The following is a 26,865-nucleotide window of genomic DNA, read 5'->3' as shown; positions in this document are numbered from 1 at the left end:
CTAGATTGTCTAAGGTATTTTGCAAAGTTCTTAGTTATGACATCGTGTCTAAAGGGTATAGTTCCAAGTAGTAGCAGCCCTCGGTGTAGGGTGTGTACTTCGCACCTATTATGATGCGTGTGGCTCTCCGTTGAACCTTCTCGATCTTGTTGATTAGTAAGTCCATTGATCAGTCCAGAGTGCCAGACAGGGGCAGCGTACTCGAGAACTGAGCATATATAGGACGCATAAAGTATGACGAGGTCTTCTAAAGAGATGTTAATGTGTTTCAGTTGGCGGAGTAGGAACTGACGGAGGGCGTATTATGTCCGATCATAATAAGGATCATGCTGACATATTGAACAGTTTCATTCAGTGTTCGGGGACGGTAAAACTGCCTACCTGCCTAAGTGCCCAGGCCAGGTACTGGCCCCTTGCTCCCCTCCGTCAGGTTCCTCCAACCAGTTCTGTCAAGAGCGATAGCCTCAGCTACACTTAGAGTAATCCCTGTGTCACTCTGGATCTGATCTTTCCACCTTTTGGGTGGTCTTCCCCGGGTCTAGGGTTTTGGAAGTCCTGGTGGTATGGCTTATAAACTAAGGTGTTTGACGGTCTTCGCATCACATGCCCAAACCATCTGAGCCTTCTAGTGCGTATCCTGTCAGTGATGGTTTGTTCCGCCCCAAGTCTTGACCGAATTTTTGCATTTGGGATGCGGTCCCGCAGGGTGATGCAGAGTATCACTTAAGCATCTCATTTTAAATGATAGCAGTAGAGGTTCGTCCGATTTGTTCAGGGTCCATGTTTCACATGCATATGTAGCAATTGGCAGGATAAGTGCTTGGAACAGCCGTACTTTGAGGTTTTTTGCTAATATCCCTTCGGTTCCATACTGTTTTTCTGAGCCTACCAAATACAGAGGCAGCAAGCGCTATCCTCCTCTTAATGTCGCTAGTCGTGCCAGGGACGACACTTCCAAGAAAGACAAATTCAGGGACCTTCTCAACTGCTGTGTCTTCTATCATGATGTTCTCTGTTTCCTCACTAGTGATAACTTTACATTTTGCCGCATTGACCTTTAACCCTCATTTTTTACATGCAGACTCAAGTTCTGTTGTAGAGATTTGAAGTTTTCTAAATATAGCTGCTATAATAGTAGTGTCATTAGCATATCTCTCCTCAGTAGAGAGGTTGTCATGTAGCTGAAAAGTGGGATCGAGACTTTTCAGCTCATCCATTACAAACTCAAGAAATATGTTGAAAAGGACAGGTGACAATAAGCAACCCTGCCTGACTCCCACTCCCACCTGGAACCAACTGATGATTTGCCGGTTGAACTCTATAAAAGAATTTCAGGAGAAGTGCAACATGCCACCCCCGGACTACCCATTCTATTCTTCATAAGGTCAACACATTTTGATTTAGAGGGTAAAAAAAATTACTAATGTAATGGTTCCAGAGGAACTAGCATATACCTGTCTGCTCTGCAAGGCAATGGCAGCACCAAATCTAAGGTGAGTGTCTTTCAGTAGACATGTCTGTGCAGTACCACTCACCATCGCCCTCTAATCTTCAGTTAGTACTGGCACACTACCATCTGACTGGAAAACAGCCATATTGCACCGGTGTTTAAGAAAGTTGAGCAGATAACTACAACTCGGTGTCGATAACGAGTTTTTTAATGTGCTTGAGCACATCTTAATCAGCACTATAATGGGTCATCTAGAAAACCACTGCATTCTTTGTAACCAACAACATGGTTATAGAAGAGAGAGGTCATTTAAAACACAACTTCTTAAATTCACAGAAGAGCTGTTTGAAAATATGGTAAGTGGCCGTCAGACGGACGTCCCTGTGATGGACTTTGCAAAAGCCTTTGGTGAGGTTAACCATAGTCTACTACAACATAGACTCTGCCATTATGGCATCCGTGGAGAGATCAGTGCTTGGATCACAGCCTTCTTCACTGACAGACCCCAAGCGGCAGTAGTCAACGGTAAGCGTTCCGACTTCGTCAGTGTGAAATCGTAGGTCCCACAGGGCTCCAACAGTCTTGAGGGCCTTCGTTATCAATGCTTTGCCGTCTGTCCTGACCTGCTGATTACACTGCTGCGTACAACACCATCATCTCTGCAAAGGACCAGTTAGTGCTTTATCAAGACCCGCAACAGCTTGCTGAATGGGAGAACGTAGAACATGACGTTTAACCCTTAAAAGTGTCAGGCCATTCGTGTCACTCGCATTAGTAGGGTCTTCCAGTACTACTACCAACTCCATGGTCAGACCTTGGAGATGGTCCCTAGCGCCAAGCACTTATGTGTAACCATCACGAAAGACCTCACATCAACAACCTGTGCAACAAAGCCAATAAGAAGTTGGGATTGCCCTTTTGAATAGGCTAATCACCGAGCGGTTTAATCGCCACATGCCCGCGCGCGTAAAATGGCGTCGTTGCACAACTAGCGCGACGAGCAGACAAAGTTAAAAGTTGGGCCGTAAACTACACATTAGCCGGGATTTTTTAAGACTTGACCCTATCTACACCGGGCTTTTTTTGGGATTCGTCGGACGGAGGGGGTGTGCTCAATCGCCCCCCCCCTCAAAACTCGAGAACAGTATACTAAACGGAGTATTAGTGACAAGAAATCATAACAACAATTTTGTAGGATGTAAGATGTGTTGATCATGCACCCGTCTCTCACGTAGAGGTACCTTGCTGAAGAGAATATGAAGGACTTTTTTTACAACATTTTGCGGGATGAAGATTCATATGGCTATCGTCGGACCCTTATTCATGCCAGTCATATCCTTCTGGATGTTAAAGGGGGGTGAGTTCGGGTGCCTTCGGGTGCCTGACGTTAAGTAGATTCACGTTGTTGAACGAACTTCTATCGCTTACAGACCGCGTGACGAGCAGTGCCGCCGAAATAAGCAATAAATATCAACTGGCCAAGTAGGGTACCCTGAGGTAGGCCACAAGTAATGATGATACCGTCAGAAAATGTTCCATGGCGCCTGTTAGGTTACAATCCACCTCACAAAAGGGAGGATTCCAGACATACATCTAACAGAGGACAAATGGCGGTGGTAAGGCAGTGGCTTTGAAAATCTCATTCGTCAAGTCCAGTGATTGGCAAAGCTTTCAGCAACCTTTGCCAGGAGTGACGTCAGAGAGATAGGACGGAGTTCGTGAACCGATGGTTGTTTTGTCTTGGGTATCCGGTCCGCAGTCCGCCAGGGGGGGGGGGTCTGAGTTCGTATGCGAATTCATTTATGACCTTTCCCGGGATCCCGTCAGGTCCGGCTGCTATCCAATTACCTTTAGTTTCCTAGTTAACTTCCCAAGGTTCAACAGACACTGAAAAATGTACGTCCGGGTATTTATGCTGGTAGTGAAGATAGATTGGTCTGCTGGAGGGACTGGATAAACGAAATAACCGATGTAAGTGTTTGATTAATCTCATTAGTTATACCTAGTTCATTGCCGGGGTCCATGCCTTCGATGTGTATGACTGGCTCAGTACGGGACATGTTGGCAATAATTTTTTTTCTTTCTTAAGTGTTAAGTGTGAATCTCGAGGTATAGAACTCCTTTAACCCTCAACAGTACACCTTCCCGGACTGATTAATCTGTACACCTGGGGTCCGCGCGAACCCCAGAACAGTTATTTGCTACTTTTTAGAAACTATCAACATGCTACCAGCTCAATTGTTTTACTAATTGATGTGTGAACCTCTGAGTCCACATTACGTACAAAAAATCATACATTTTGACCTTTTCCTATTTTTTGTGAAGAAAAGACAAAAAGAGGAAAAACCAGATTTTTAAACACTATTCAGACCGAGTGATCTTTTGAGGCCCGCGTCAACTTTAATCTCGAATAGCGCCTAAACGGCTTAAGCTAGAACCATTGAATTTGGTGAGCTTTCCTAAAATAAATCGGGGAAAAATTTCATGTTGGTTAAATAAGTTAATGATTTTGTGTGTTGCCATGGCAACAGGTTTCTGACAGGCAGTTTCTTTAAAAAAATCAGTAATTTTGGTTTAAACATAAAAATTATCTGGGTTTTATATTAAATAACACTTCCTTTCTGACATCAATAACATTTTACATAATTAGAGATAAGTTAAATCATTAAATATTCATAATATATGCTAATTTAATGATGCAATTGGTCAAAATCCTAGATGGCGGACCGTGTTATTAGCTCTGACGTCATATGAGGTCATAATTACACCAAAGTTGTTAGAATTTAATTCTATTAGTACACCATTCCCTAAAAATGTGGTGGCCATACGATAAGTGCATAAAAACATATAAAAACTGAAATAAAGTAATGTATAAGAACGCCAGTGTATCCATTATGACCGCGCGGACCCCAAAAGAAAATCAGATATAAAAATTTTTCAGAATGGGGGAAACTGTGTTTTCTGCACTGTGTTGAGGGACAACTTTGTGGGTAACACTTACCTGAATTCGAAATTTCAGAAAAAAATCTTTAGAAACAAAAAAAAATAGTGCTGGGGTCCGCGCGGACCCCAGGTGTACTGTTTAGGGTTAAGCAGCTCTGATCATGCGTTGTGTTTTGTTTCTGAGGTGCCTCCAGACTTAGGGTCACTTGTGAGCGCCTGCTGGCGTTGCCGAATCAGAGCTTTAATGTCAGGTGTAGTCCAGGGCTGGTCTTGAAGGTACAAAAAAGAACGTTTCATGTGAAACAGTAGGGAGGTGTGTGTATCACTACATTTCTAAACTGCGGTAGGAGCCGAATAAGATTTTGGCCATTCTCGGTTGGGTTAAGGCAGCCTATGGCATACTATGAGTAGTATTTCATACATATGCCTGTAACTTTTGATAGCTTGGTCGCACCACAACTAAACTTCACACAGTTCTAGTAGTACTTGAAACAAATTGAGTAAAGGTTATTTTGTTTTTACTACTTCTGGATTTTGGGGTTAAAAATCAACATTTTGGTAACAAAAAAGCTGTTTACTTCATATCTTTACCCGCAAGCAGTAACAACACCTTTCATCATGATATTTTACAAGTAGAAAGCCAACCCCCTATTTTTTATTTTTGTCCGAGGCTATTTTGTTTTAAATGACAGTTACATTGTTTTTTGGGCCCAAAACGACAGAAACAGCTATTTTTCCGTCATTTTTCGTTAAAAAATCGTCACAGTTAAAAATATCGACTTATATGCAAAATAGCCTTGGTCAATTTTGATTAAAAAGTGATAATACGTAAACATGGATTACTCTAAAGATCAATTATGCTGTTTTCAGCTGCGCGTATAGCCGTTTAAGTCATACTCCGTGAATAAAATGCGTAACAACGCGGGTTTGCAGTGGAAACATACAAATGACCGCCGGTAACCCCGAATTCGAACACGCGTTCTATTCGAATGACGTCATATCGAACATGGTGGAACATGATTCAGGTTCGAAACAAGTCTGTGGCCATCGTGCAGACATGCCCGAACTCAAACATGAATATCAGCCTATAGGCCGCCTTAACCCAACCGAGTTCGTTGGTAGTTATCGACTGACTTAAGGACTGAAGACTGAAGAGTCCCGTAAATGTCTGCAAATTCTTGTTGGGAGCGCGTCTTTTCATGGCTTGTACCGTGATTACGCTATGGTCACTTGTAGCTAACGGGTCTGGAGCACCTGGTTCATAGTAGTAAGAGGTCAGGTTTGTAATGTCACTTTACCTCTAGTGGGTTGTTTAAAATCTTGTCACAAGTTGTGAGTCCTGCTCAGCCTGTTCACTTTGACATGGTTGCATATGATGTTTGGTTTAGAAGATCCCCGGCAAGACATCAAATACACTACACACGGCGTGCACCAGAAGGGGTAATGGCACATTACGTCTCGTCGTTTAGATGCCGCCTTATTAAGCTTCACAGTCCTTCAATTTTCGCGGACGCCGAGAGTTTATACCATGTCTACAACGGTAGAACAGTAGTTGGATGACTTAGGATTGAAGCTGTTTCACCTCTGGCCATTATTTGTGGTTCCTGGACGCCTTATTAACGAAAAAAACGTAAGGAAGCTGTGACCCATGCACCAAAAGGGTACAGCATGTGCACCATCTTGAAAAAGCTAAAAATCGGAGAGCTCTTTGTGTATCACAGAAGAAGAGCAGAGGGCTGTGAGACCAGCTCTATGGTTCTTTGTGGACTCTTGTTTTGTCGCTAGTCACAGAGCGCTAGAGCTCCATTGGGAAAATCGGTGACAACAACCACCATGACACCATTGTATATTGAGCTCCATTCACAGAAGTCTAACTAAAAATCAACGAATCAACGCCAACCAACGAATTAAATTCTTTTGTCGCAGAGCTCTGCAGAGATATCACCGAGGACTGTGTTAGCAGCTCCATGGAGGAGCTTTGCACATGGAGAATGCTCTTACAGGGCCTTCCCAAATGTTAAGATTCTTTGAACCTAGATATTTTTCTTAACAATATTCGACAATATACAATAAAGTTGCTAATAAATTCATAGTACATGAATTTTCGCAACATTTACAAAATGGTGTGAACTATCCTCAGGGTGGTACCTATTGCGTTATTTCGTCTTATAGCCTGGCAATTTCATAACAAACATTGTTTATTTAATTTTATAAGATTCTTCATAAAATGAATGAATAAATGGTTTATTTCAGTTGACACCTTGCAACCAATTGGCCAAATTACGAACAACTCACAAAATGTCTTTAACTGAATTACATTCAACTTAAAAGTGTTACACAGTTACAGAAGACAATAGATAATGTTGTTTTACCTTACCTGCCTGCGACAAAGAATATAAGATGAAGAAATATGTCCTTCTTTTTAAAATTTTTCATATCTATTGAAGAGTTGTATCTGAAAAAAAAAGTCAGTACTAGTATATCACGTAACTTTAAGTCCATGTAATTAAAATGACAGAAACCTTGTATAGAATATATTAGATTTTAAATGACATTTGGATCCTTTAGAAAGTGGTTGAGGGTAATACACTGTCGACTGTTTTTTTTTAGGAAGAGTTTAAAATATATATACATAATACATTTGATTTACATAAAAGTTTTGGGTTAATGGTTCATCTGTTTTTGATCTGTTAACATTTTTTTAATTACAGCAAAAAGTAAAATGCAACGCGATGGAGCGATGCAAAATCCTATGCATATGTCTGTCATGTTTATATATAAGTTAAATTTTATTCATTGATTGCCTTGGAAGTGTAGTTACTCTCCTTCACAAGACCACATAGATTAATTATAAGGCACACCTACCACCATGCATATAGTCAAGGTTTTACAGTACATAGCAGAAAGTTATTAGTCTATCGCTAAATAGTCATATATTAGAAAAAATTATATGACATATCGACTATAACTAAGGCCTTTTGTAAGATATCATAGTAACGAACACAACTGTTATTAATTCAAATTAATAAATAACTTTTTCAAATTACTCAAATAGATTAAAAGGTTTCTTAGCTACGTTCTTATTGTACATAACCGAACACCACCTACTGTAAATTCTCGATCGAAGGTCAGAAGTGGTCCAGTTGTTTGATAGTTTCAGGGCTTAATTTAACTGACAAATAGAGGATTGATTCACACCATGCACAGTTAATATCATTCCATTTGCTAGCACCGGCCAATGAAAAGCAGATATCAACAATGTGCGAAGCTCGATCTGTCTGACGACATTCCTTTCTCACGGTGATTGGACTTGCATGTACGCTGACGACATGTTAGTGCCAGTCTTTTGTAGATAACATATATCGTTAGCCACATCTAGCCTTACTAACGCACCTGCAGTCAAGGTTCTTTTTGACCACGATAGGCGAACATCATTATTACCTTCACCTAGCATTTGTCCTTTGTCCGTTTGTGAACAGCATAACTCAAGAAGCTTTATATGCATTGCCAATAAACTTGGTATGTACGTAGGTCTTGATGAGACCTAGAAATGATTAGATTTTGGGCCCCCTGGTGGCTTTTGTTGGTACCGCAGCAGAACTTCCGGTTTTGATATCTCGCGATTTGGACATGCTATGGTCACGAAGTCTAGTTGGTAGATAACTCTTGGCGTAGGAAAGAAGTGGCATGAGTTTGGGCCCCCTAACAGCTTGTTCTGGAACTGCAGGAGCATTTGTTGATAAATTTTTGAAGGAGGATAACTCAAAAACCGGTTGACGGAATGTAGTATTTTTTGGCATGTAGATAGCGAAAGTGATGCTTAAAATAATTGTTACATGACAATTACGCAAATCAGGAGCTAATCTGCATAATTAATGGAGAAATTCTATAAATCTGCTTTGTTCGATAATGGGACCATGGGACACTTGTGACATGTAATTAAGAGCGAATGTCTGTAAGGATCAACCAATGGTGGCACCGGTCAAAAAATCGATTTGGCTCATTTTTTGCACAGTGATAGTACTTGGTACATAACCCCTCAGAATAGCTTTCTTTTTGCTCAGAACCCCTTGTTGCCATGGCAACGGGCCAAAGAAGTTTTCAGGGCATTTTCCCAGATTTCGGCATGTACAAAACATGGAAATTGGCTAACTTTAGGGCACTATAACTGATCAGTGCTTTAGCGTAACGACAAGAGCAAGATGTGCTGATCAGAGCAATGGCTAAACTTGTATAAAATAGCAGTAAAGTTAATGTTCATTGAAATCTGAGGTCTTGGGCACTCTGAATACAATGCACTGTTTTAAGGGCGTAAAAAAACTGAAATTTTGCCCAATTTTGAAGCACTGTAAGTCCCAAAAGGGGAAGATGTTTTGCTTGAGATTTACACAGCATAATAAACCACTCCAGAGGTATCAGATGCATGCTTGCAAAGTTTGGGTTCTTGTTTCGTTGCTACGCACTTGTCCTTTAAAGTAGGTCAGTTTTCGTTATTTTGATGATATGTCATTTTGTGCTATCTTTAAACTAACATAAGCTCCAAACCAAACTAGTTCTTTACTTGAAATTTACATGAAATATAAAACAACAAATTGTCTATGAAATGCATGCTTGCAAAGTTTGGGTTCTTGTTTCGTTGCTACGCACTTGTCCTTTAAAGTAGGTCAATTTTCGTTGTTTTGATAATATGTCATTTTGTGCTATTTTTGACCTAGCATAAGCTCCAAACCAAACTAGATATTTACTTGAAATTTACATAGAATATAAAACAACAAATTGTCTATATAATGCATTCTTGTAAAGTTTGGGTTCTTGTTTCGTTGCTACGCACTTGTCCTTTAAAATGGGTCAGTTTTCATTATTTTGATAATATGTCATTTTGAGTTTTTTTTTACCTAGCATAAGTTCCAAACCAAACTAGTTATTTACTTGAAATTTACATAGAATATGAAACAACAAATTGTCTATGAAATGCATGCTTGCAAAGTTTGGGTTCTTGTTTTGTTGCTACGCACTTGTCCTTTAACCCTAAACAGTACACCTGGGGTCCGCGCGGACCCCAGCACTATATATTCTGTAATATCTTTTTTGTTTCTAAAGTTTTTTTTTTCTGAAATTATAGGTAATTGTCACCCACAAAGTTGTCTTTCAATACAGTGCAGAAAACTCCGTTTTTACCATTTATTAAAAAAATTATATCTGATTTTCTCCTGGGGTCCGCGCAGACCCCAGCCGGCTTCCGATCATAATGGATACACTGGCGTTCTTATACATTACCTTATTTCCGTTTTTATATGTTTTTATGCACTCATCGTATGTCTACCAAGTTTTCAGAGAATGGTGTAGTAATAGATTATTGGAAAGGGTACAGAATCAAGCTGCAAGATTCTGTATGAACAACTATGTAAGAGGTGCTAGTGTCACGGAAATGAAAAGAAACCTACAGTGGACTTCACTGGAAGACAGAAGAAAGATGTCTAGACTATGCATGATGTACAAAATGACTAATAAACTGGTGGATGTCCCAACTACTAAGTACCTAATACCAGCCCAGAAGAGAACAAGAAATAGCCACGCATTCAAGTACCAGAGTTATCAACCAAGGATTGAGGTGTTCAAGAATTCATTCTTTCCTAGAACTATCGCAGAGTGGAACTCACTGTCACCAAGTACAGTAGGGGCATTGTCAATAGATAGCTTTAAACAATGTCTAGAGCTAGAAGTTCAAGGGTTAGGTGTAACAAGCCGATCGGTGTAATATAGCCAGCTGCCGCCGCGCCGCGTGCCTGCGAAGCTGGTGTGTTACGCCGAAAGGCGGTTATACCGGCTATACAGATACAGATACAGATACAGATTAAATTTTAATAACTTTGTTGTAATTATGACGTCATATGACGTCAGAGCTAATAATATAGTCCGCCATATTGGATTTTGACCAATGACGTCATCAAATTAGCATATTCTATGCATATTAAATGATTTAACTTATATTTGATTATGTAAGATGTTATTAATGTTGGAAAAGAAGTGTAATTTCATATGAAACTCAGAAAATTTTAATGTTTAAACCAAAATTACTTCTATTTTCAAAAAAACTGCCTGCTAGAAACCCGTTGCCATGGCAACACAAAAAAACATCAACTTACTAGTATTAAACTAATATGAACTTTTTTTCCAGAGACATTTTAGGAAAGGTCTCCAAATTTGATACTTCTAGCGAAAGCCGTTTAGCCGCTATCTGAGATCAAAGTCTGGCCTCAAAAGCCCCTTCAGTCTGAAATGGGTTTAAAAATCGGGTATTTCTTCTTGTCTTATTTTCTTCACCAAAAAAATAGAAAAAGTTCAAAATGTATGATTTTTGTATGTAATGTGGACACAGAGGTTCCCACATCAGTTTGCAAAAGAAGGAAGCTGGTAGCATGTTGATAGTTTCTAAAAATTAGCAAATAACTGTTCTGGGGTCCGCGCGGAACCCAGGTGTACAGATTAATCAGTCCGGGAAGGTGTACTGTTGAGGGTTAAAGTGGGTCAGTTTTCATTATTTTCATATGTCATTTTGTGCTATTTTTGAACTGACATAAGTTCCAAACCAAACTAGTTCTGTACTTGAAATTTATTTACAACATAAAACAATATGTACTCTGTGGAATGCGCACTTGCAAAGTCTGGGTTCTTGTTTTGCTGCTACACACTTGTCCCTGAAAAAAGGGCAATTTGCATATTTTCATGTCATCTTGTCCTATCTTTTGACTCTCGTAAGTCTCAACAGTAAACTGTTTTGCTATTTAGATTTACACTGAATGTAAACCTATATATTGTCTATGAAATGCATGTTTGCATAGGTCAGATTCCTATATTAGCTATCTTTGGGAGTCTAATATGAAAAAGGAAAGGTTTTAATTCTTCTATCTCTAATTTTGCCAGATATATGCCATGGGTTGTTTATGAAATAGTTAGCACCAACGTTTGCATGATATACTTGTAGCAATGTGGCTGTTATTAAACGTATGCCATTTTATCTTAATTTGATGATAACAGTCTTATACAGTCATATTTAGCGTCCCCACATTATTGACTCTCGAAGACTTGACTTGTTTCTATATTTGAATAAATATAATAAATCCCTGCGCATCTTTCTAATATGTAGTCTATCACTCTATGTCTATGTCTTTGTATTAAACTATGTTTATGTGGAAAACATGCATTTCAGTCAATTCCGCTATTCCTGTACATGTAGACTGTACTATGTACACATCTTGACCCTGCTGTGTTGGAATCCATCTGTACATGTAGACTGTACTATGTACACATCTTGACCCTGCTGTGTTGGAATCCATCAACAGTAAAGTGCAGGAATAGCGGAATTGGCTGAAATGCATGTTTTCCACATAAACATAGTTTAATACAAAGACATAGACATAGAGTGATAGACTACATATTAAAAAGATGCGCAGGGATTTATTATATTTATTCAGATATAGAAACAAGTCAAGTCTTCGAGAGTCAATAATGTGGGGACGCTAAATATGACTGTATAAGACTGTTATCATCAAATTAAGATAAAATGGCATACGTTCAATAACAGTCACATTGCCACAACAATATCATGCAAACGTTGGTGCTAACTATTTCATAAACAACCCAAGGCATAGATCTGGCAAAATTAGAGATAGAAGAATTAAAACCTTTCCTTTTTCATATTAGACTCCCAAAGATAGCCAATATTTTGCATTAGTGGACAAGTGAAGAATATGGCCTACTTTCAGGGACAGGTACAGCCACTAGAACACAGGAATCTGACCTATGCAAACATGCATTTCATAGACAATATATAGGTTTACATTCAGTGTAAATTTAAATAGCAAAACAGTTTACTGTTGAGACTTATGAGAGTCAAAAGATAGGACAAGATGACATGAAAATATGCAAATTGACCCTTTTTCAGGGACAAGTGCGTAGCAGCAAAACAAGAACCCAGACTTTGCAAGTACGCATTCCACAGAGTACATATTGCTTTATGTTGTAAATAAATTTCAAGTACAGAACTAGTTTGGTTTGGAACTTATGCTAGGTCAAAAATAGCTCAAAATGACATATTATCAAAATAATGAAAACTGACCCACTTTAAAGGACAAGTGCGTAGCAACGAAACAAGAACCAAAACTTTGCAAGCATGCATTTCATAGACAATTTGTTGTTTTACATTTCATGTAATTTTCAATTTAATAACTAGTTTGGTTTGGAGCTTATGTTAGTTTAAAGATAGCACAAAATGACATATCATCAAAATAACGAAAACTGACCTACTTTAAGGACAAGTGCGTAGCAACGAAACAAGAACCCAAACTTTGCAAGCATGCATCTTATACCTCTGGAGTGGTTTATTATGCTGTGTAAATTTCAAGCAAAACATCCCTCCCTTTTTGGGACTTACAGTGCTTCAAAGTTGGGCAAAATTTCGGGTTTTTTTACACCCTTTAAACAGTGTATTGTATTCAGAGTATCCAAGACCTCGGGTTTTACTGAACATTGAATTTACTGCTATTTTATACAAGTTTAGGCATTGCTCTGATCAGCACATCTTGCTCTTGTCGTTACGCTAAAGCACTGATCAGTTACAGTGCCCTAAAGTTAGCCAATTTCCATGTTTTGTACATGGCAAAATCTGGGAAAATGCCCTGAAAATGTCTTTGGCCCGTTGCCATGGCAACAAGGGGTTCTGAACAAAAAGAAAGCTATTCTGAGGGGTTATGTACCAAGTACTATCACTGTGCAAAAAATGAGCCAAATCGATTTTTTGACCGGTGCCACCATTGTATGACCCTTACAGACATTCGCTCTTAAGAACAAGGAAAACATCTGAAGATATAGATTCTGTAAATGAAGACCTAATTTGCATAATCAATGAGAAATTGTTACAATTTCATAGTTGTAATTGCTGGGAATTTCATGCTTTCTGCTTTTGGAAGTTAAGTGATCGTCAATAACGATAATTTATTCAAGTTATGACCTCATTTGCATAATTTATGAGGAAGTGCTAGAATATCCTTTTTCATTAAGATGGTTGTCGATGGTCGGAGAATATGCTCAACTGATGTAACCCATGCAAATGGGGCTCTTATTTGCGAAATCAATGATTAAAATTGTATAATTCGACAACCAGAAGGGTTATCATGATAATGGACTTAAGACAGACATATGAACCTTTAAAAAAATCTAACTAGTGATGAAATTTTAAGGAAAATACCTGTTATATACCTGATATTATGATATGGTCCGCCAACTGTGATTTTGACCAATTGCGTCATCGACGTAGCATAAATTCAGTATTTTCAATAATGGAACCTACCTAAAATTTTATTGAATGTTATTGATAAAGTTGGCGCGGACACTTTTAACCCCCGCCCCGGTTAGATAGGGTGAAGATATAGCCTAACATCTCTAGACGGTTGTGGCAAAAAATCACATTTTGACGTCATAATCACGTCATAATGACATAAAACATTGTTTTTACATTTTTGTTTCCATTCACTAACACTGCATTATAATATAACATTATATATAAGATTAGGTGTTGTAAACATGCAATCCACAAGGAGAGACAGGATGGCGTGGATACGGTCAAAAGTGCAAAAACCTGTACTCATAAAGGGGTGATCATTAAAAGCTTAACAGGAACTCATACTCTTATAAGAGACAAACGATACACACAATTGTTATAACTTCAATACTTTTATTTTTTTACGATGGGGTTTCAACTAAATGTGGTTGAGTTTAAACCCCCTCGTTCCGGTTTATCACTGGGGTCGACTTCCTAATCCAGAAAGCATTGAGCCACTTTATGTCACAATGCCAATGTTGTCTGCCTCTTTATTACCTAACAGTGTGTTCTTGCAACCTTTTAACCTCCTGACTGTATCGTTGTTTAAATGTTAACCCTTATATCCTATACTTTACAAATCTAATGAAAATATTTACGGATAAATAGATTTGTTTTGGTACATGCATAGGTATTAGATGAAAATTTTGTAGAAAAAAGTACTTAAAATGTAAAAAATATAGATGTCGTCTGTGCATTATTTCTTAATTTTAATTTTTATATTTCCTCTTAAGCTCTTGAGTAAATGGTATTTCTGGTTTAGCCATGTAAACGCAAGCTTTATTTCTTTGTTCAAGTTCTTTTAATACATTACCATCAACAGATAGTCCGGGTGGTATCAAAAGTTTAAAATCCTTGGTTTTTATATTAGAGATTGATTTTCCTGTTTTAGTGCACGTAACGTGTAAAAGCCTATTTTTCTGTTTTATTAATTTTACTTCTCTTATCCAATTAAAAGGAAGCTTTGAGAGTTTCTGCCATAATGATTTGTTGAAGTAATCAAACAGCATACTATCGGCTTTGTTCCACTGTTTAATCTTCGCTTCAGTCTCTGTAGAGACGTACTTTGTAGATGATGTCTTCATTGCATTTAGCTTAAAATACGTTACGTCATTAAGATCCCAGCATAGAGTATGTCTTAGCAGCACCATGGACTCTTCAAAATGGTCCGATACCAAAACAACGGAAAAAATACCATCTATGTATTCAATAGCTTCCTGGATTGACTTTTCTGACACAAGCTGATCAGGACTGTATCCCAAGTCGAAAAATATTGGGTTCCGAAAAAATGGCCTCTTTCCGTATGGACCAACATAATACAGGGGTCTAGAAAGAAAAACGTCCATGGCATGTGGCTGGAAAATATGGTATTTTTTCTTTAAATGAAAATACTCAAAGGCAGATCTGAACATTGCAGCAGGACTTCGTACCACCGTAATGTAAACTGAGTCTTCAGGCATGAGATCCCTCATGTTGGCATAGTGAAAGCGGGTGTGATGACATAGTATATTGTAGACAGTCTTGCTCCTTTTTTGTTGTTCCTGTAGAACAGATGACCTTTTAAAGTAGTCAGGCCAAAAAAACCTATGGCCAGCAGCTGGTAAGGCAAACGTCAGGTTTTTCTCCAGTCCATACCGCAGGAGTATATTTTGAACTGTAGAACCAGCCGTTTTATGAGTCTTCAGGAAAACAATATTCATCTTTGCTGAACATTCCATGACACTTGACCTATCTATCTTTAACTTATTTCTGAAAAGTAAGTAAAATATATTATTATGAGGATGTTTTGATAGAAACCTTTAAACAGTCATGTTACTTATCCGTTTGTATTTCAATTTTTATTTAAATTTTGGTTTTCAGCCAAATGACCTGAAATGAATAGGGGTGGGGACCTGTTTGGAAAATTCAAATATTTAATATCCAATTATACATAATATTGCTGTGTTTACAGAGATGACTTTCCGACTAGATATAAATTTTACTAGTGCGTATTGGATTCGACAAAAGATTAATAGAGTTAAACAATTTATACTTGGTATAAAATATGGCCTCTTCAGTCTTTTTGAAACTTAAAAAAGGGGGCTTGCTTGGTCAATAAAGCCAAGCAGATGTTGGTATGCAAATGTAGATTGAAGATATCTGTTTTAAGGACTTGCCTCATGGATTGAATACCCCCAATGAATACTTCTCCTTTCATGTAGCGATGTAACAGCAAGAGTAAGGTCACGACGAAAACAGCTGTGCAGAGGATTGCAGCCCTTCTTCGTGCCATCATCGCTTGTCTGGCAGCTCCTTTACTTCCACGGCTTACTATTCATTTACTGCAAATATATATATAGTGGTTGACAATACTTACATATCATAATATAAGTATAAAATGAAAAACATTAAAGCATAGCATTCACAAATTTCATACGCTGACCACCCTCAGAAAATAATGACTCAGTCCAACCCACCTTCCTAGTCTTTTACCAACTACCAGGTCATCAACCATTAAATCTAGATATCCTTCCAGAAACGGAAACAAGTATTCTGTGAAAATTCCAAAAAGCGTAACAACGCAAGAAGTTCGTTCCACAGGTCCTTTAACAGGCCCATCCAACTGTGGGACTGTAGTCAACCTGACGCACGGGCAGCATCTCATCGTTATGCTATAACCCGGGGGTACCCGCGACAACTTAAATGTCAGATAACGTCTAAATGACTTGCGTTAAAACCAAGGTTGATGATTTTATGTGTTGCCATGGCAGCGAATTTCGCATTATTTGCGAAAAACAGTAATTTTTAGTAATCATCCCACCAATAGACTCGTATGGGTTTCCTGTCTGGTTAAACACGCTTTTTACTATCAACAATGTAATTTTATGTAATTTAAATATTAATTAAAAACACATAATTTATGTTGATTCGATGACAGAGTTTGTCAAAAATAGGTTAACACAGGTGTTTTTTTTTATTTTATCACCACAATTTTAAGTTTTATCACTACATCAAAAATGGCAGATAGCTTGCGCTAACCCTATCTAGACTGGACTGTCGGGGGATCTTTGGGACTGCAGGGTTTGTGCTCCTTCGGCCCCCTTTCAGAACTCAAAAAAAGGTATATCGTCTTACCGGTCCCTAGACCGGGGTGGCCGTGGGGGCACCTAGTGGCTGAGCACACTGCCTTTTTCCATCCTTCTCTGTCATGTGCCAGCGCCACTCCTTGACATTGTCGTCCCATTTCTTCCTTTGTCTCTCCCTCTTTTTTTCCCTGGTACTTTTCCTTGTAGTATAACTATGGAGAGCCCTTTACTTCTAGTCACGTGGCCGTGCCATTTTAACTTGTGAGATACTAAGATACTAAGGAGATCTTCAAGGTGACTTTTTCCGGTAGGTTGGTTAATGACTAATCCAAGCAGATCTTTTGGTGGGGGTAAGACAGTATCAAATTGGCCAGTCTGTATCCATTTCCCCACCCAAGATCTGCCTCCAGTCGAAACGTCAAAGGCCATTAACACCTAGTTGTTGCCTGATCAAAATATTATTGCCAAGTTGTTTATTGCCCTGACCACCAGGCAAGGCTCTTGCCCTCCTAGTGGGCCAGCTGGCTGAGCATTTCAGGAAGTCTCTCCATGGGTCCCCTCACCAAATGTTATTTTGGACAGTTTAACTAAAGTAAAAGAAGTTCTAACATATGTTTTGTGTATTTTCACTTTACGTGACCAAAATACTTTAGAATCTGTTCGGTACCAAACAGCCAGGCTTATCAGTGGTCACTTTGGGATCCCATACCTTTCCTACAATAGTAGCTTCCGCCACAGAATCCCGGTATCCCTTACGGAATAGTGAACACTTGTCCATGCCCGTTTGTAGAACTACCAAGTCCCAGAGAACATTTGTGATCAGAGCTATAACCATCTGGAATGCTCTCCCTAGCGAAACCCGAACAACCCGCTCCATCAGCTCCTTTAAAAACAAACTATGGACAATACTTGATAAATACTTGACGACAACTACTTAGTAAATCTGTACGAGTTCAATAGAATTGTATTGACAATGTAAATATAGTGCACAACGTAATTATAGTAAATGCATGACGTCTAGGCCAGATTTCATACCGTAACGTTAGACTGCAACATCTGTTATGTAATAGTATGTTAACCTGACATGTAAATATAGTACACAATGTAATTGTAGTAAACGCACGACGACCAGGCCGGACCTCATAGCTTGTTAACGTTAGACCGCAACACCTGTTATGTAACAGTATGTTTATCTGAAGTGTAACCGACACTGCTAACTGCTACCTGTTCCGAATTGTTTATGTTCTTGTTGTGAGGGCTAGCCCTTTATAATAGCCTCCGGCTAGTTGGGCAGTCCTGGATGTATACATATGTCTTTTACAGATTTTTGATAGCTGTTAATAGGGGCACAAGGAGGGGCAGCAACACCATTTTTGAAAAGAAGTGCTCCTCCCTGTGCGAGTGCATGCAGATCTTGGGTGGGAAAATAGTTGCAGACTGGCCAATTTGATACTGTATTACCCACTAAAAAGATCTGCTTTTGGAGATTTGTTAATGGCGTTCCTGACTTCCATGTTGGTACCGTGGTCCTTGTAAGTTACATTAAAAGTATTTAGTAACATCTCATCTCCATTGACAGTATCCTCCTTTGCAGTTCAGCTGTCAGAGTCCAAGCTTCACATGCGTAAAGGAATATGGATATCATATATCGCATGACCGCCGAATACTAGTATCGTATGGCCACCAATTTTTTTGAGTATGGTACTCGTTATAATCAATCATTTCAACAATTTTTAAATCATTTGGACGTGATATGTCGTTATCATGGCGTCTTTTATGTGATCCATTGCCTATAAACCGTCTATCTCTTTAAACTTAATGGTATACAACACAAGTTTTACAAGTGTTTATGATAGACTATTGAATTGTACTTAATCGTATGTTGCCCATAGCAACACCATGTTAAAACTGCCCGCTATCTTGGATCGTCAATATGAAATTTTCGAAAATATTTTCTTAACATAGAGCCTTAAACTACAATGGAAATGGACTACAGAGGTTCAAATTAACATTTTCTGTAAAAAAAATCGTAGTTGGGATGAAAAAGCTGGAATGTACCTGATCTAATAATATGGTCCGCCATCTTGTGACCAATTTTGACCAATGACGTCATCGGATTAGCATAAATTATGCAGTATTATTTTTGATTAAAATAACATGAAAATATAAAATATTTTATTGATATTAGCAAGCATGTGTAAATTAACATAAAAGCCTTGAAATTTAAAAATTACTGATTTTTGCAAAAATGCCTGTGAGCAACGTGTTGCTATGGCAACAAAATTTAATTTTTTATTGAATTTATCTCACTAATAGGAAATTGTTATCAACAATATCTTATGAAAAGTGACTGAGTTTGGTGGCCCTAGCACAAGCCGTTCGGACGTTATTCGACATCCAAGTTTGCGCGGGCACTTCCCTCCTCCTTTAAATTCTGGATAAATATAAATTGCGCCATTTTTTTTAAAATTTACCGGGGTTGCTTTTGGCAAAACAAGTTTTAGTGGACCCTAATATTCCTTTTTTAAAAGTTATATTACTAAGGTTTAACCCTATCTAGACCTGGGGGGGGGGGTAAAAGTGCCACATAGCGTCTGAAAGGCTAGCGCTAGGATGGCCAAACTTAGTGACTTTTCCTAAAATATTGTTGGCAACAATTCTGTATCATTGGAACAACATAACATAACATGATTTTTGTTGCAACGGGTTTCCAACATTTTTTTCCTAAATTTAGTAATTTTCTTTTCAACAATAGAATTTTATAGGTTTTATGTGCACGTTAAACATGGTTTGTAATATCAATAACATCCCAAATAATTTTATGTAAATATTATCAATAAAAATGCATCACTTTTGCTAATTTGATGACGTTATTGGCCAAAATCTAACATGGGGGACCATGTCATTAAAACAGGTATATACATATTATTTCCCATAAAATTTCACCAATATTTCGATTTCGTTTTACAAAAAAGGTTTATATGAACGTCTTTATTCTGTTTACAATGTATTTAAGGCTTTATCCTTAAGAAATTTTCTTTTAATTTAAAATTGATGATCAAAGATGGCTGATTGCTTAAATATGCATGGCGTCATTTTATGACGTAACCGGTGATGCTATGGGCAACATAAGACTTAGTACACCCTAATATTTTGTCATAAACACTTTTGGTAAAGTTATGTACCATTTAGTTTTCAGGGAATAATCTATCTAGACGGTTTTGGCCAATAAAATCACATTAATGACGTCATAACGACGTCACATTACCTTATAACGTAATAAAATTGTAGTTATGAAAATGTTTTACTTGTACACCATCTGAAAATTTCGGTGGTCATACAACATACCGTTCGCGAGTTCTGAGGGGGTCGAATGAGCCCTCTCGATCCCACCAAGCCAAAAAAGCCTGGTCTAGATAGGGTTAAAAGACCAATCTATTTAGACTGTTTTGGCTGTTAGCCTATATACGACATATTACGTCATAACGACATCAAAAATTATTGTTATGATTTATTTGTCCTTGCACACTATTTTCTGTAAATTTGGCGGTCAAACAATATACCCTTTATGAGTCTTATATACCCTTTACGACTCCCAAAAAAGCCCAATCTAGATGGGGTTGAAACATTTTCTGTTTATCGCAGACCACAGAAAGTGCATAGCACCTAGATATTCCGTACTATTAATTAATACTGATGTTATGTGTAGCAGGGTAACGTAATTTTCAGACTCTTTGTTTTATTGATAATGTGTATCAATAACCATCCAATGAATTTATTTCCCAGGCTAGCCCTTGATAATAGCTAGTTAGACGCGTTAACACTAGTTGTATTTGCCAAATCAATGGAAAAATAGTTTTAAATGGCCAACTGATGATATATTTAAACTACAGTAACATATTATCTAACAAGAAATACATGTCCAGACTATACATGATGTAAAATGACTAATAAACTGTTAGATGTTCCACCTAGTAAGTGCCTAATACCGGCTAATATATAGTCTTCCCTTTAAGGTAGCAAGCTGCCACCGCGCCGCGTGCTTGTGAAGCTGGTGTGTCACGCCAAAGGGCGTTTATACCTGCTATACTGAAACAGACACAAACGGTCTTAGCACATATTTATATCCTATTCAAAACGTGCGGTTAAAGTTTTGTTAAAGAAAAAATACGAAGTAAATCTCATCAAATTTGAAATAAGGCTGCGAAATTAACGTTGAAAAGCCTATCTTACCTTTTTCCAACTAACTAACTTTTTACGCCGTTTATGTTAGGTCGCACCTGAAGCCGGTCATAATCGGTTACTTGATGACAGCATAGGTTGAGCCACGCTGCTGCGCCCTTATTGGGCTGGCGGATGGGGTAACACATACCTTTTAGAAACTGATGGGCAGTGACTGTGAATAGCTGGACTCGTCCATGGCCAATCAGAAAGCACAAAATAGAGACTAACGCACAACGTCTGTTTTTTTAACTGTAACTTTTATTGTGGGCAAACAGAACACTACTACGCGTTTGCTAACATTAGCGAGGTCAAAATGACCAACCAACAGAACAACGTCTTTAGTACCGGTCTTCCGTTTCTGACACTTCAATTTATCCGTCGACTTCTACCATCTGTGGTGTCGTAGAAAGGGACACTTGGCGCCTGACGGCGAGTCTGGAGGCTGTTGTTGACGTAAGGCCATGCCTGTTCAGGTTGTTCTTCACGGTATCTATCAATTTCTTCCTTGGATGTCCCCTGGCCTTGGGTCCAGTTTTTCTGCTGTTATATGCTCTTTGTGGCACTTTTTGCGGTGGCATCCTTATCAGGTGTCCAAACGACTTAATTTGTTGTTTATGAATAAACTCTCGGACTGACCTAACCCCTGCCATCTGTCCAATCGTGGTGCTTCTGATTTTGTCACGTCTGGTCCTGTTGACAAGTCGTCTCAGGCACCTCATTTCACACGTGATGATTTTTCTTTCTAAGGGTTTTTCTCAAGTCCAGGTCTGGCACTGATACGTAAGGATTGGCAGGAAGATGGAGTTGGAGAGTTTGGCGTTGGATTCCATGGGGATGCTGGGGTGCTTCAGGAGCGGCACAAGTTTGTAACTGACACTGTTTGCTTTTTGGACTCTGGTCTCTATTTCTCTATTCAGTTCTGTGAAGATATTGCCAAGGATTTGAATTCTCTGTTTTAAACCAATGTTATTAATCTCGATGTCAAGGTTTCCAGGTGTTCTGCTGATTTTTAGACTTTATGTTGTTGATACTGGTTTTCATGTCGTAGTCCTCAAAGGCAGTGTTCAAGTTTGTGGTGTGTTCTTGCAGTCTGTCTTTTTACTAATAAGGCTTTGATCATCTGCAAACAGGAGTTCGTTGAGGGCTGCTGGTTTTGGGTTTGCCTGCTTTGTTATCTTGTCTATGCGTATGATGAACAAGAGCGGCGACAGTACGCATTCCTGCTTAACCCCGACCGTAACTCAAACTAGTTTGTTATTCCGTTCGGCGTACGGACTGCACCCATGCAGTTTTTGTAGAAGGCCCTGGTGTTATCAACTAGTTGGTCACTGACATTATACTATTCTAGCACTGTTCATAACTTCTCCTGGTGAACAAACACCAGATTCCGCTCCTTGATGTATATATATATATATAGAGAGAGAGAGAGAGAGAGAAGGAGAGAGAGAGATCAAGAGACAATATATAGATATATAATATATAGATAATAAGATAATATATAAAATAACAGTTACATATATATATATATGTATATATATATAACTATAGATATTTATATGTTTAATGGTTCTTAAACTACCAAATTTCCACCTTTTAAGCCATTTGTAAACCAATATAACGTTATTAAAATAAAAAATTTAAGAATGATTAATACTCTTGTTATCAACATTTTGCTATGATTGCATGGGCTTGGGGTTCAGAACAAGGTAAGGACATCGAGCCAAAAAATTTTACCATCGTTAAGGCATTGTTTCAGGACTGTGCTGTTTTATAATGGTCATTGATATACAGATCATACAGACTCATTCCCAATCAGCAAATATTGATCAAATTATTACTAAAATTCATCCATATATAATGAGGGCTCAGGCAACCTGTAAATTATGTTATATTTGTGTGGGCCGCCTACTCTCTCATTTACACCTGCGTGAAGTGATGAAAACTGTGTAAATTTCGAATGTCACGTTTTCTGTTTTATACTAAGGCACCAACATTGCTACAATACAACTGTAGCAGATGATGTTCCTTTGGAACTGACACGTAAATTATTTTCAGAACCACAGTTTGGGAAGAAATGGATGCAACTTTTCCCAACCGAAAAAGCCTTTTTCTAAATCTAGTACTGTTCGCAGCAGGAAGGTAAGACTTTTAGTTTTGAAATATACCTAACATGGTTTATATATATATAAATAAATGTCCGTAAGTTTTTTACTTTCCTCGCCTTTTAATGTTTTGCAAAACTGACCTTTAACTGTCCTACAATTGACCACAATGGAATAGGTAAAATTCTTTTGAATGAAGAAAGGTGGGTTTTGAACGAAGACAAATGGGTTTGAACGTTGAGAAATGGGGGTTTGAACGAACGGAAATGGGTTTTGAACGACGAGAAAAAAGACTTATGAACGTTGAAAAATGGGTTTTGAACGTTGAGAACGGAGTTTTAAACGAAGAGAAATGAGAATGATGAGAACTAACCCATTGAAACATTGTTGAATGTTACTTTGTTCTTTCGTAAAAAGGATTACGAAAAGCTTCTGCTACATTTCTGGGAAACACCAAAAACTATCACTAAATGGACACTTTATGGAAAACATGACGCTCCTTAACACCAAACTAACACAGTGAATCTAATACAGATTTAAACGTGTTATTAGGGCTAAGATGGAGTCTTATCATCATTGAAACTCTCCAGTGTTACCAAATATACCTTTGTGAAAAGATCTTTTAGCGCAGTACAAAAACCTATACTGTATTTATAATCATAAGAAATTTGCAAAAGCAATGTAAACCATTTATACGTCATTTATTAATGCTAACATTATTTGGCAAAGGTACGGGGTTGTGCAACTACCGTTAACTTCATTTTTCTTTTCAGTTTCTGTGGATATTTGTTGAATTCGCATTTGGACACAGTCTATATTAGAGAACAGAACAGTTATCATGCAGCCGGTGCTTTTGAAGTCAGCTCCCTTATGCGTCCTTTGGGAAAGACTCAATCTCATCTCGTTAAGTATGATCCAACCATTTGTAAGTAAGTATGTAAAACAATTTTAGTTTATTGTTTTGGTACAATCTGGAATATTTTTTCACTACGATGATAAACTTAAGAAATAGGTTAAGAGATTGTAAAATAGTTTTGTATAGGAAATATACACCCCATTTGCAGAAAAATGTAACGCAATCTAAAAAAAACCGCGCCATAAAGAATTAAACGTTCTCCCAACCATACTAACCACAATTGCTCAAAACAAGTAACAGAAAAGAAAACAGATATGCTATTTGTTGAGAGAATTTGAGCTACGATAAGGTTTGATTGCCCTCGAAGAGATAAAATAATTACATTTCTTTCTCGTATGCCGAAAGACTAAAAGACTACCAGCGTGAATTAAGAGCCAAAAGATAAAAAGGAGTAGATATAGAAGCGGTTAGACACAGGAACCTGCACAGAAACCTGCCATACTTGGCGAAATTTCCATTTGGAATCCCGCATCATGTTGAAACCGCATCCTCTATTGGGCCAAGGCCACTATGTAACTTTGCATGGCCTCTTAGAAATAACTATACTTACTGTTCTAGTACAATTTACCTTTACATAAGGCCAGAAGCAAGTACAATAAAGGCGATTCGAATAATAGTCACCAGTGCAATCGACGCTCTTCGATTAGTATTATGTATTTATTTTGATGCTGTTACAAAACTGATGACAGACTGTCTAGTGTCCCTTTCGCCAGAAAAAAAACCTAATAAATAATGCGATCACGAGCTATGTGATTGATTATTGTACGATCGAAGAAATATCTTCCTTATATTTCAGTAAACTTAAGCAGATTCCTTGTTCTGAGTGCAAAGCGGCTAAACTATCCATTTCAGCAGCAGACCAGAAAAGAAGAGAGGCAAGTTTAAAAAGATACGAAAGAAGGTAATTTTACCTCTTATAGCAAAATGACATTATTAGCAAAACCTAGAAAAATTGTGCCATTTTGAATTTTAAAGCACACTTCTAGATTCAGCATTGAAATTAGCCCTTTTTAATTACGAAAAACAATATATTGATAAGAAAAATGGCACTTTTTTCTTCTAGTTTACTACTACTTGCTTGAAAGGTTTTTAAAACATTGCCTAATAAATAAACAGGTTAATAAATCAATAAGTAACTATAGCAATAAGACAACTAATATCTATAATCGTATTGCAATTATTTGCCCTATTGATTTTTGACAAAATAATCCGTGTCAAATTATCTCTATCGTGAGGTATGTTGCACATGGTATTGAGAACTGGAAAGGTAATTTTAATCTTTAAAAAAAGGTCGAAGCACACGATATATGTATTTGATTTTTTTTTGTAGATCAAGTTGTATAGTAAGCTAAAGCTTGTGTAACCTCTGCCACCATCGCTGTTAATACTATCCGTAGCAGACCCTTAAGGAAATATTGATATCTATATATGGTCAAAAGGACATGCTTCAAGGAACATATTTTACGTCTATTAAAGGCGAATCAACATATTCCACGGACGTAACCAAGTAAACGGGTCATCACCGATAAGTTATCCGGCACATGGCGTTTCTGTCATACCGATGCGTTCTGTGTGGCTAAAAGGTAAGCTGATATTACCGCTTACATATTACCTACTCTGAAACAGGAATTCTAACATAAAATTAAACGCTGGTAAAATTTCGAAATGATATTAATGATTTTTCCTCACTTAATGTTAACAGTTTTATGTGTCAAAGTCAAAGTCTAAACAACATGTTTCTATTTAGGGTTACAAGTTGAGTGGTTCAGTCTTTACAATATACGGAGCAACATAAAATTAAAGGTAATCTGTGAAAATGTTTCTGTATATAGTTAGCTAGCTCTGGTTGTTTACTATGTTTTTATGTCAAGCAAAGTGAACTGTTACGACAGAATCATTTACATTAACCCTACCTAGACCGGGGGCGGCTAAAAGTGCCCGCGGCAACTTTGATGTCACCTAGCGTCTGAACGGCTAGCCGTAGAACGACCAAACTTAGTGACTTTTCCTAAAATATTGTTGGCAACAATTCTCTATCATTGGAATAAGATAATAATTTTTGTGTTGCCATGGCAACGGGTTTCTGACAGGCATTTTTTGCTAAATTTAGTACTTTTTGTTTCAACAATAGAATTTTATGGGTTTTATGTCAAGTTACTCATGGTTTCTAATATTGATAACATCCCATATAATTTTATGTAAATTTTATCATTAAATATGCATAATTTATGCTAATTTGATGACGTCATTGGCCAAAATCCAAGATGGCGGACCATATCATTAGAACAGGTATATGCGGGTTATTTTCGTTAAAATTTCATCAATACTTCCATTTCTTTTCACAAAAAAGGTTTGAATGAAGGTGTTTAGTATGTTTACAATGTATTTTAGGCTTTATCATGAAAAAAAACTATTTTTGAAAATTCAAGATTGATGATCCAAGATGGCGGATATCTTAAATATGCATGACGTCATTTTATGACGTCACCGGTGTTGCTATGGGCAACATAAGACTCAGTACACACTAATATTCTGTCATAAACTCTTTTGGTAAAGTTATGTTGTATACCAGGGAGGTTTTCAGGGAAAAACCTATTTAGACGGTTTTGGCCAATAAAATCACATTAATGACGTCATAATGACGTCATATTACGTCAAAACGACATAAAAATTGTAGATATGATAAATTTTCACTAGTACACCATTCTCTGAAAATTTGGTGGTCATACGACATACCATTCGCGAGTTCTTAGGGGGGGTCAAAGAGCCCCCCCGGTCCCCCCATG

The 26,865-nt window shown here is 37.8% G+C and overlaps 3 protein-coding genes across 13 annotated transcripts in view; 1 reads left to right on the top strand and 2 right to left on the bottom strand.

The window, feature by feature from the left end:
• Positions 1–6,883, bottom strand: part of LOC109475327 — a 37,799-nt gene extending 30,916 nt beyond the window's left edge. For all 3 annotated transcript variants that reach the window (XM_019775936.1, XM_019775935.1, XM_019775937.1), the window contains exon 1: positions 6,771–6,883. In XM_019775936.1, the coding sequence (XP_019631495.1) occupies positions 6,771–6,829 (59 nt within the window). In that variant the 5' untranslated portion in view covers positions 6,830–6,883. The remainder of the gene's footprint in view (positions 1–6,770) is intronic.
• Positions 6,884–14,185: 7,302 nt separating this feature from the next.
• Positions 14,186–15,933, bottom strand: LOC109475325 (galactosylceramide sulfotransferase-like). The gene is made up of 2 exons (XM_019775934.1): positions 15,929–15,933; positions 14,186–15,521 (listed from the first exon to the last, which is right to left on the bottom strand). The coding sequence occupies exons 1-2, from the start codon at positions 15,931–15,933 to the stop codon at positions 14,483–14,485; spliced, it is 1,044 nt and encodes a 347-aa protein (XP_019631493.1). The 3' UTR covers positions 14,186–14,482.
• Positions 15,934–21,339: 5,406 nt separating this feature from the next.
• Positions 21,340–26,865, top strand: part of LOC109475330 (beta-1,4 N-acetylgalactosaminyltransferase 1-like) — a 20,278-nt gene continuing 14,752 nt past the window's right edge. For 3 of the 9 annotated variants that reach the window (XR_002140530.1, XM_019775942.1, XM_019775939.1), the window contains exons 1-6: positions 21,340–21,514; positions 23,117–23,200; positions 23,937–24,092; positions 24,876–24,980; positions 25,556–25,662; positions 25,827–25,882. Coding sequence is in view for 7 of the 9 variants with exons in the window: in XM_019775942.1 (XP_019631501.1) it covers positions 23,136–23,200; positions 23,937–24,092; positions 24,876–24,980; positions 25,556–25,662; positions 25,827–25,882 (489 nt within the window). In the remaining 2 variants the exon portion in view is untranslated. Of the gene's footprint in view, positions 21,548–23,116; positions 23,201–23,936; positions 24,093–24,148; positions 24,981–25,555; positions 25,663–25,826; positions 25,883–26,865 lie in introns of those variants that run through there. The other 6 variants (XM_019775941.1, XM_019775940.1, XM_019775943.1 and 3 more) reach the window with 6 other exon arrangements.

This window comes from Branchiostoma belcheri, unplaced genomic scaffold, assembly GCF_001625305.1.
Source record: "Branchiostoma belcheri isolate BF01 breed outbred unplaced genomic scaffold, Haploidv18h27 scaffold331, whole genome shotgun sequence".
In the NCBI taxonomy this organism is placed as follows: domain Eukaryota; kingdom Metazoa; phylum Chordata; class Leptocardii; order Amphioxiformes; family Branchiostomatidae; genus Branchiostoma; species Branchiostoma belcheri.
This window is presented reverse-complemented; position numbering and strand designations above follow the sequence as displayed.